The sequence below is a fragment of the Rutidosis leptorrhynchoides genome, chromosome 11 (assembly GCF_046630445.1).
Source record: "Rutidosis leptorrhynchoides isolate AG116_Rl617_1_P2 chromosome 11, CSIRO_AGI_Rlap_v1, whole genome shotgun sequence".
Classification (NCBI taxonomy): domain Eukaryota; kingdom Viridiplantae; phylum Streptophyta; class Magnoliopsida; order Asterales; family Asteraceae; genus Rutidosis; species Rutidosis leptorrhynchoides.
Window position 1 is genome coordinate 389548217 of NC_092343.1, and position 12045 is coordinate 389560261.

Sequence of the window (12045 nt, forward strand, 5' to 3'; positions counted from 1 at the left end):
TTATCCGATAGACTTCTCTTACCAAGGAGTGACACAGATAGTGTACTCTGAATCGAGGTTCGTGAATTTCCAATAACAGAGCCAATAACTACGTTCTATTAGTTGGAAAAGCGATCGAGTTTAAAGCATAATCGGAAAGCATTTCAACAACATACACAAACCATAACATTATTTCGGCATTATAACTTCTTACATCATAGCATACACTAAAGATAACTACTCGCTAATCATGGCAACAATATCACAGAACATAATGATTGAAGACATTATATAACGATAAAGGATAGAAGTACCAGTAGATTAAACGAGTTCCGAATACAAAAGTGACAACTTCAAGACTCCAGACCGCTCCTAATACAATCTTCGGCGCTCTTCTTCGGGTACTAGGTTTCCCGCACGAAGTTGAAGACCTTGAAAGTATGACTAATATTGTACAAGAGAGAGAAAGAAGTGAATTGAAGTGTATGTTGGAATGAATGACAAAGACCCTTTAAATAAGCCTAAATTTTCCCTGCAAACGGATGGCAGGCCGTTTGGTAGGCCGTTTGCCAAGCCAAGCCGTTTGCAAGGGCCGTTTGTCTGACCCGTTTGGCAGTCCGTTTTTGAGCCAGGCAAGCCGTTTGGCTTGCCTGGTCAGCTGAAATTCCTGAATCGTAACTTGATTTCTTGTCTTTCATCGTTTTCGCTCTAGAATCTTCGTTTTAGCTCCGATTCTCTTGATTCTTTTTGCACCATCTTCGTAATTACTTGTTCTTCAATTCTAACCGACGAAGTGGATATTTTGCCTACAAAGTTCGAATCTTTCTTGTTTTTGGGCCTTAATACTGGGGTGAAAACGTAACTTTTTAGCTGATATCAGTAATACTGGTGTGAGTTATTTATGGGTGAGAGTAATAATTGTAGGTGGATAATATTGCAGGTCGGTATGAAGACACAAGTTTATAAGCATGTGGTACAAGCTTACTTTACAGAACCAAGTCAACTAAATGTTAGGAATGGGTGTAGGTAACAGTTGGGGGTAAAAAGAGCAATATACCCTCATGTGCAAGTCATGTGCAATGGCTAACCGTCAAGATATCACAGACGTTAAGGAAATGGACTCCCTGTGAAACGAATGTATACCACAGTGACCCCTCAAGTCAAAAAAATTCTTTTGAACTCCGGTTGTAATTTTGAACATAACACATGGACCCCTCATGTGATTTTGTCTTAAATAAATCAACAGAAGTGTTGCAAAACGACTGTCAGTTCGACATGACCTTACGATCAATTTGACAAAAGTATTGATCTAAACCCGAAAAACATACCAACTACATTTATAGGTTGACAAATACATTAACATTATCACATACACTACACAAATACAAAACTACTATCTAACAAACATATGTGAACCATTGAAGCATCAGACAAACCAATTCGCCTCCATTGAGATCCAACACTTGAGACGTCCCCTTTGAAGAAGCATAAACATCGACAAACATCCAGTTAATGGAATCATTCAACTCTGGTCAAAGGAGTCACGTGACCCGACTCAATTTTCAATTATCGTCATGGTGTATAAAACTTTTGTAAGATTATAAAATTAATTTTTTCCCAAACTCCGGTCAAAGGAATCACGTGACCTGGCTCAATTTTCAATTACCGTCTTGTCTTGATGAATAAAACTTAAAAATTAATTTTTAACTCAATTAATGAAGTGGATGAGCTCGTGCTAGCTATTAACAAATACTTTAATAATGTCTATATATATATTCAGGAGGTGAAGAATCCTATTGTTGCTTACTGGCATTCAAACTTTCACTTTCACATTCACATTCACTTGATTAATCAAGTGAAATATGGCATCAACATTAACCACGGAGTTTAGTCACTTGCGCATCCCACTTGAAGTTATTCTAAAGGCCACAAACAACTTTTCCGATAAAAATATCATCGGAAAAGGTGGTTTCGGACACGTGTACAAAGGGAAACTAAAACACCATTCCGGCGACTGGATAAAAGTTGCTGCTCGGAGGTTAAATCGTAGGTACGGGCAGGGGGACACCGAGTTCTGGACCGAGGTCTCCGTGCTTTCAAGTGTCAATCATAAAAATATAGTCCCTATGGTCGGGTTTTGCGACGAAAATGGTGAGAAGATCATCATATACCTCCATTATCGCAAAGGAAGTCTCAACATGCATCTAAGCAACACAAACCTCACATCGCTTCAAAGATCTGAGATATCAGAAGGTATTGCAAATGCAATAAACTACTTGCATAGTCTACCATTAATGAGTTATCATGTTATACATCGTAACATTAATAGCTCCACAATTTTATTAGATGATAATTGGGTGCCTAAGTTATCTGGATTTGAGTATTCTATTAAACATCCAAAAGATAGAATGACTGAAATTTACATTAGTAAACCAATTGGCACCCGAGGGTATATTGACCCTGAAACACACAAAATAGGAGGTGTGACGTACAAATCAGATGTCTACTTAATGGGAGTCGTTTTTTTTGAGATCTTGTGCGGGAGAAAAGCATACGACCCTGATGATGCTGATAATAAGTTTCTAGTTCAGCTGGCTAGGTCTCATTACGAAAACAAGACGCTGCGAGATATAATAATCCATCATGATCGTCTATGGAATGATCAAGAATATAGCTCCAAGTTGTTTCATTATTTATCTCAAGCAGCTTATGACGACTGCACATATGAAACTGGAACAGATCGCGCGCATACATCTAACGTTTGGGGTTTATTACATAGTTTAATCAATTACACCAAATATCCGGTACCATTATTTTTATCTTTTTGTAAATATTTAACTGTGCACCAAATAAATGAAAATGGAGAGTTTTGGAAAATTAAGTTTAATTCTTTGATGTAAATATTTAACTGTACGTGCACTAAACAAATGAATACTTGTAACTAATTCTTAATTTGTGTGATGTTCGTTATTTAATTAATTGTTTTAATGTAGAATGGATCCAGCGGGTCAGGTAGTGCACTCACAGACTCGGTAGACAACAATGCTCGTAAACCTGGGTCATTCAGGCCAAAAAAGGTAATTTTATTTTGTGAAGAGAAATTGATTATAGCGATAGTCTAGTTTAAATGAAATTATATCATCTGAGCTTGTACGACGATCGTGTCCCCGTAGTTTATAAATCACACTGATCTTTCTTATCTTTAAAAAACTTACACTGAAAGTGACATACAAAAAAAAAGGGTGTATCTTGACCGGTTGGATGGCAATAGATGTCCGATTCATCGGATATCCATCTAAGTCACTTAAAGTGATATGGATGATGTAAATGAATGACAAACAGATATGAATAGGGTTGATGTAAAAAATTAGTGGATCAGATATGATGAAAATATATCATTCATGGATATATACATTTATCACCCGAAATAAACATATACATATAAATATTAGACGTATTTACTTAAATATTATTAAGTAAATGCTTCAAATAGTGTTAGGCCTATCCATCAAAGTTCATAAGAAGTGTCATTTAATACTTTGATTTCTTATTTTTAACATCAGTTTGGATCACTTAGGGGAAAAAAAATAAAAAAAAAATATTACTATACTTTATGCCCTATCTATGTCACAATTGTAATATATAATCACTAAATTTGATAATAATAACAAATTATTATTTTTGAAAAATTGGAACTAGTTATTTTGTTGATGACTTTTAGAATTTTTGCTTCAGGAAAAAGAAAAATCCATTGTTGTATTTTGACACTGTCGACAAAAAGTTCTGACTTCGCCATTAACGTTGATAGTCCTAGCTTATTTACAATGTGCCATAATAGGAGGAATTCTCTAATAGCATCACAATTATTTAAATCTAGTGATACGCTAACTGAGGACCATAATATTTATGATAAAATGCGTTACTACTCATATTTTTACCTGAAATTTGTATAAAAGGTCATAATAGTTAGATAAGTGCCCACTAAAATGTGTTATCAAATGTTAATTTTCTAATGTGTAATTTTATTTTGTTAATCAGTTGTAACATAAGCTTATTTCTGGTGTTCCTATTGTTTTATGGTGTTAAGTAAACACACTAAATTCAATAACTGAACTAGTGCCCCATATGAAACGGACTCAATTCCAGAACACGACAACCTATTTTATTTATTTATTTATTTATTTATTTTTTCCACACATTCCAAAACTAACACAAAAATTACCCAGAGCCATTCATTTCAACCTAAATCCGTTTAAGCTTCAACATATGACAAAATCATACAACGAAATGCTTGACCAAGTTTAATCGTTTATCGGGAGACCCACGACCCGTTACATAACACATAAGTATAATTTTGACTCAAATTACCTTACGAATGGTTTAAGACTCTACAATCCAAATCGATACCAAAAGCATTATCACGGGACTATCTATCCCAACCCGAGTCCAATAAGTCACGAGCCATCCCGCCATCAGCTCAAACAACGTTTAAATATCTAGTCTAGCAACTAGATAGCTTCAAGTCAACCGTACCTATAAAAAAGGTAACAACGCGAGCGGTAAGCATAAAGCTTAGTGAACGCAATAATTATACATATACATATATAATTCACTTACTTGCACCCACTTACACATACAACGCATAATAACGCATATCAACGCATACACCAAGCTAGCATCACCGTTAGCATATAATCAACAAGTAACATGCTAAAACATAAACACACACACACACATACAAGCAATATGGATCCATATTCACACAACCGGGAATGTACTCGCATTTCCCACTGGTACTCACATTTCTCGATGTAACACCCTAAAAAAATCCCACATCGCCCACGAACATGAGTGATCATGGAATTATAAGGTAATACTCACGTTTAAATGACACAACGCGTTTTGGGACCACAGGCTGAGCAGAAGTGTGAGTACGTTGTTGTTAAGCGTGCTCGGGCGAGGGCACTACCAGGATGGGTGACCTCCTGGAAAAGTGCTTCTCGTGTGTGGCCGCCAAGAAAAAGTCGTGCGCCTGCGGACAAAACAGACAATATTGTGGTCATGTTAAGCTGGGGTGTTACACCCGATAACGTTATACCGCGCAAGTACAACGTTGCTCCCAATGTGAAGTTAGTGGACCGAGTCAACGGCCACAACCCACTCATCGCACATGTCATGACGAAGTAGTAAAACTACCAACACCATGACACACATGTGGCCCCCATCGTACAAAGGGTAGTGAAATCCTCACGCAAGAATAACACTATAGTATAACCTCACGCATGGATACATTAACCACACCCCACACACAAGTAAATAAATCATACACATATATATACAATTATTCCACTCACCTCGATAATGCACTACAAATGAAGTGAAATAAACTCCGTCCTCGCAACCGAGCAAGTAGCCACCTATAAAACACATAGGTATATAACACACATCAAAACATATTCTCGATAAGAGAATTTTTCGCAACCATCCCTTAACCGAGGAATCTCACCTTTCTCGCCAAGACCCGCCCATATGACACTAAAATGGACACAACCCATTACCACTACGGGTGGTAATTTTGACTCACACCGATAAGTGCAATTGTGACCCGAATTGCACTTGACCATAACATGACTTGGCCCATTACCACCACAACACTTTGTACAAAATTTACCCATTTTAACAATTTGGACAACCCTATATTCACAGCAGATTCTGACTCATTTAAACACCAAATCAGTTAAGACAAACTTATTCATTGGAAAGTTGATGCGTGTTGCACAATACATCAATTACCCTCAAAATTTATACAAGATTCAAACACTGCAAATAAGCACTTTAATGCAAGTATTCGTTTCAAGTTTGTCCCAAGAGAGCGTATAAGTTGAATAATTGAAACTATTAATTGTCCTAGGGTTTGTTCGATTTGGGGGGGGGGGGGGGGTTTATTGATTTTAATTATCAACTAAACTTGCACAAATAAACAAACCTAAACTTAGCAATTATAACTAGCAATAAGTAACAAGTAACTAAATATGAAGATCTAAATCAATTAACAAAGGAGTGTTCACTTACCTAATCTTCTCTATGCTTGGATTGTCCCACTTTACCCAATTTGATATCACATTAGTCGTTGAACTATTAATTATTTAGCATCATTACCAAACCTTAATCAAATTACACTTTGCAAACTCACATAAGCATTGTATTCTAAGATCAAATTAAGTATGAGTGGTTATTGGGATTATGCTTGGGTTGAAATCACTTAAAACCCTTCAACTATCCAAATCACTTAAGATAATCAAACACCACTATGTTGACTAAAGGTCAATTAAAAACCAACATAGACTAAGAATACAATCACTTGAAATCCTCAATCTAGTTGTCTAGATCACCTAAGGTGTTCAAGCACAAATTGATTCACTTCTCAAATCACTAAGAGATCTACACAATCTATGTAATTAAAGTAAAACCTAAAACAAAGCATAGCAATGGACCTCATAGCTAACACAATAACACTTGCTCATGTATTTCATTCAAACAACTTTATTCAATTGATTTAGGGCAAATCCATACATTAGAGATTCATAGATAAGTAAAGCAAACAAATTAGTCAAGCATGGCTAAGATTACACTAATCATAAGCATAGAAACACAAATAGTCATCATAATTACACACGCCAACTTATTGATGAAGTGTCCTTACCTCACGCATCATCATCCACGGTTTGGAGTAATTTAATTCCTCGTAAAATAAATATTTTTATATGGAGGTTGGCTTTAAATAGGTTACCTTCAAGATTAAATCTTTCGAGCATGGGTTTAGATATCCAAGACATTGGATGTGTAATGCGATGGACAAGTGGAATCAATTAATCATGTGATGTTTGGATGTGAAATAACAGCTGGTTTATGGCGAAAGGTTTGATTATGGACAGACATTAACATGCCTAATTGCACGTCTTGGGAGGAATTGTACACGTGGTATAATGGATGGCAGGGTACGTCTGATTCTAAAAAACGTCTCTATGTCATAATATCTGCTACGCTTTGGTTCATTTGGAGATTACGAAATAGCATACCCGTCTTTGAAGAAGAATTCGTTATTTGATAGCATTCGTCTCTCGTCTTTTAATTGGTTTTGTAATAGAGGTAAATTTAATATTTGTTGGTACACTTGGCTTTCAAAGCCTTTGTAAATTTGTTGTATTCCCGGTGTTCGGCTCTCTAGTTTCTTGCTAGGGGGTCTTGTTTAATAAAATTTTGCTGTTAAAAAAAAAAAAAAAAATTAAGCTATTACAATTATTCAATTCAAAACTTAGAGAAATAAAGGTAAAGATTACAACCCAATTGATAAAACTAGATAGATCTAATGATAAGATTGCTTGAGCATTTACTTGATCTTCCAAATTAGCCTTAATCTCCTTCTTAATGATGAAATTAGGGTTTTGAGATGAAAAATCGTGCTAAAAACTGCAGCTCTCCTTTTGGAAACCTATCTCATTCCTTTTATAGTTGCCTAAAAATTTCAGCATAAAACAGCGAGGTGCGCTGCCCCATAAGTTGGTGCGCCGCACCTTATAACGTGGGAGAGTGGTGCGCCGCACCATAAGGCAGGTGCGCCATCCTTATAACTTGAGAGTGTGGTGCGCCGCACCATAAGGCAGGTGCGCTGTACCTTATAACTACACCATTGATCTTCAACTTCTTAATTTGAATTTTGGCTTTTTAGTGTTGAGGTGCGTTGCCTTTTGGATCTGGTGCGCCGCACCTTTTAACTGCACTTCCAAATTCATGATTTTTCACTTGGAATTGCCCATTTTGCAACCCCTTTTTACTTTGGATCATGCCCTGCACTTTGGTTCACTAGATAGGCTAGATTTTGGTCAATTTTTCACCAATTTGAGCTTTTAGCCTTGAACCAACACCTTTGCACAAATAACTATCTTTTGGGCCTAATGATCCTCAAAACCGAGTGTAATGAGGTAGATATTGCGAGGTAAAACGTGTATAGTTCGAGCAATATCAAACCCCATACATTTGAACCTTGCTTGTCCTCAAGTAAGCATAAAAACAAACAAAACTTGGAGCATAGCCTCTAGCAAATGTGAACAAGCTAACGATAATGACCAAAGTGCAAAAGTTGAGCATTTAAGGATACCTCTTTTGAATATGCACTTGGAAGTCTCAAATATCTCCAAAATATTGCACTTGCTAAGAATCAAGCACTAACATCTTCATCTACCATCAAATCAATCATCAAACTATCAAACTCATCAAACTCGAGCTCAAGATCACAAACTTCGTCTAGAAAGTGGCAATGGTGGAATGACAATCCTTGACAAAGTCTTTCACAAAACCCCGAAAGATGCACCAATCTTCCAATTAAGCTTCACTTCTTCAAATTTCCTCAATAAACAAAATTCAATTCAAGCCTAAACTACAAACTTCTAATTTCTCCAACTCAAACAATCAAACAATTGACATGAATCCTAGAAATGCTCTAATATCCACAAAATTTTGCATTTAAGATCAAAATGGATCAAGACTTAATCTTTTTAGCACAAACCTTTCTAGGAGCATCCTTTGCATCAATATCATCAAGTTTTTATCTCCACCATCTTATTCTCTCTCATAGATTGTCAAGGATTGCCCACAAGCTTCAATTCGGTGAGATGGAACACCAATTTACATGAGTTACCCAAGAAAAACGTTTTAGCCTTAAGGAAGACAAGACTTTTTAGAAAACCATTTTTGTTTCTAAGAAAGGAAAAACGAGTCAAGTTGTGAAAAAAGACAAGTTTTTCGAAAACTTTGGTTTAAACTATGTGCATTCCAAAGCCATCCCGGTTTTGAGATAACCGCACAGATAGCTATTGCCCTGGTATATCACCGAAGTGAACTACCTCCCGGTTCGAAGGCGATGAGGCAACAGCCATCTTGGGCTCATAAGGTTGTGTGCATACAAGCCACCCCAGTGGTGGGACGGCCGCACGGGTAGCTACCTTCCGGGTATATCACCGAAGTGAACTACCTCCCGGTTCGAAGGCGATGAGAAATCAACTACTTTGGGTGTGAGATTGGCAGTGGGTCTATTGCACGATACTTGGAAGATTTTACTTCCAAGCCTAGGTCTTTTTGGTAAAAACTTAACTTGGGAGACTTTCAAAATGAGACAATGGGAGGACTCGACTCTCCCGAGAGTGTCAAAGCTCAAGGCTTTTATTCACTCGTCTACTTCCCATATAACAAGCTTTTATGCTTATATTTAGAAAAGGTAGGAAGTTCCGTTAATTGATAGATCAAAAGGGTGCCATAGCTTTTGGCTATGGAGTGTGTTGTCTAGCAACACTAGCACGAAGCCATTGCTCTTCATCAAGAAGATAGCACACGGTGAAGCTCGGTGGCTCCTCTTCCCTCGGTATGATACATCGGTTGAAACATCGTGAAATGATGTTGATTAGGAAGTCTCTCACACCAAGTAGAACAACATTCAGGAGACTTGACTCCCTATCATGGATGGACTTGAGTCATCCAGAAGTATTAAAGCAATGAGCTTTGAACACTAAGTTTTGAGACAACATGCATGGAAGACTTTAACTTCCATGCAAAAGAATCGATTTTTCTTCTTTTGATTCATCATTTAAGCTCGAAAATCTTTTGAAAGTGGGAGACTTTACTCCCACTTTAGAATTGCAATTACAAACACAAAAGGAAGACTTTACTTCCCTAATATTGAAACACACGGAAAAGACTTTACTTTTCCATCTTTTACAAGCTCTAGCCATTTAAAGTTTATAATTTATATTAATGAAATGTAATGGCTAGAGACTTGTTCCAAAAATTAGTTTTCATCAACATTTAACATTAATCTTTGGCAAGCATATGTGACAAGTTAAATCCAAAAAGTTCAAAATGACCCGAGATTTACTCTCCCCTACATTTAGTTTGATGCAATGCCCTCATTGTATTAAACTAAAAATTTATGTAAAATTGAGGGGCATTTTGAATTAGAATAGAGAAGAGAATGTAAACCCGAATTAGATCAATTGATCGTTGTTGTCACCATTTGGATAATACTTAGTCACCAAAATTTGCATGTCGATGAGCTTGATGCCTGAACGTAATGCCACGCTTGGATCAATCATCAAACGGTATATCCTGCCACTAAGATCGACAAACAAGCAAAAGAACCACAAGCATATACAAATGAATCCAAACAAGCACAATTGTCGAATTATTACAAACATAATAATGATCATGTGTGAGAGTAGCAATACAAGTGTACTACCTCACACCAAATCAATAATCCCAAGTTCCCACACACATTTTTCAAATTAGATTAAGTTACATGCCAAGTCATAAAAATAAATTGTTTCACAAATCATGATGAACATTAGCATCAAGCAAAATTACTTGCAATCATTTATGAACATCGGTTGACTTTGCAAGGCCTTTTCCTTTTTAACTTCCCTGAAATCAATCATCCAACAACAAACGCAAAGATGGCTTCATGATATTAGCACACATCAAATATCTCGCATTTAAACATTGATGGAGCAAGGTGCCCCCTACATTTAATTCCATAGCAAAAGCTTCACAATCTTGAAGTGGGTGTTCATAATTCAGCATTTTTAAACTTATAATAGGCAGGTGCGCCGCACCTTTACTAGGTGCACCACACCCTATCACAGGCAGGCCAGGTGCGCCGCACCTCCTTGGTAGAGCGCCGCACCTTAACACATGAATAATTTGCTGGGCTGACTGATGTTGATTTTTCAACTTTTAGCCTTATGGTGCGCCGCACCCTGGTTTTGGTGCGCCACACCTTTACACTGGTGCACTTTTCCTTTGATTTTTCTCAACATTCACTCAAACACTTAGCCAATTTCAGCTCAAACATCAACTAAACGGCTATTTTTGGTGTTTTCCAATATCCTACATGCATGAAATGCATCTATATGCAAATGCAACTTGCTAAACATAATATCATACAAGTCTAAATGAAATGCAACCTAAAATGAACAAATATAACACAAGCGTGATTGTTTTGATCACGAGTCTATCACTTGACCCGTTTTAGCACAAGGGTGGTTATGGGGGTTTAAAAGCGATGTCATCAAGCCTGGTTGGCTTGACTTCATCGTTGAAGAGTTTCAAACGATCTCCATGAACCTTAAATGGGTTTCCCTTTCCAATTAACTCAACAAATCTATTTTTAAGTATGTTTCTAACAACACACGGCCCATGCCATCTTGACTTAGACCGACCGGGTGACTTTTTGAAATCAAGATTAAATAGTAAGACTTTGTCACCCGGTTTGAACCTTTGGTGTTTCACATAGTGATTATCGACCTTAACTTTTTCTTTAAGACCGGTGTTTGTAATGACCTCTTTTTAACTTTGTCAAAAACACATTTTTCATCCTTTTTAAGAACTTCGGTGGGTTTAACCACCTTCTCAACAACATTCTCCACAATTGAGTTCAACAAGGCCTTTTTACCAACAACAACCCCCCTACATTTAGGTCCAAATTTACTTCCTTGACCATGTTGGGTTTACTTAAAATATTTTCACAAACTTTCTTATCAACAATACCTTCACAAGCTTTTTCAAAATCATTTTCATCACAAGATTTCATAAACATTTCAAACTCCCTATCAACATCAAAATCCTCAATTTTATCAAATTGGTCAACATCCGAAGTGTCAACCGGCAACAAAGCTTCTAAATCATTTTCTTCACACAAACTCATGACCTCGATTTGACAAAAAGACTTAACATTTGACAAATTTGGTTTCTTATCAACTTCACGCACATAAAAATCGAGTCTTTTGTCCTTCACCCCGATACTTAATTTATTTTGTTGCACATAAACAATTGTATCGACAGTGTTTAGAAAAGGTCGTCCCAAAATTATTGGGACTTTGTCATCCTCGTTCATTTCGAGGATCACGAAATCGGACGGAAAAGTTAAATTACCAACTTTGACCACAAGGTCTTCGGCTATGCCGATTGGTGTATCAAATGTTTGGTTCCACATGTTTAATACCATCCGGGTCGGTTTTA

At 36.8% G+C, this 12045-nt stretch overlaps 1 protein-coding gene across 1 annotated transcript; it reads left to right on the forward strand.

Moving 5' to 3' along the window:
* The first annotated feature begins 1841 nt into the window (after positions 1 to 1841).
* Positions 1842 to 10831, forward strand: LOC139876050 (receptor-like protein kinase HERK 1). The gene is made up of 4 exons (XM_071863348.1): positions 1842 to 2783; positions 2973 to 3056; positions 6882 to 6977; positions 10766 to 10831. The coding sequence occupies exons 1-4, from the start codon at positions 1842 to 1844 to the stop codon at positions 10829 to 10831; spliced, it is 1188 nt and encodes a 395-aa protein (XP_071719449.1).
* The last annotated feature ends 1214 nt before the right edge of the window (positions 10832 to 12045 follow it).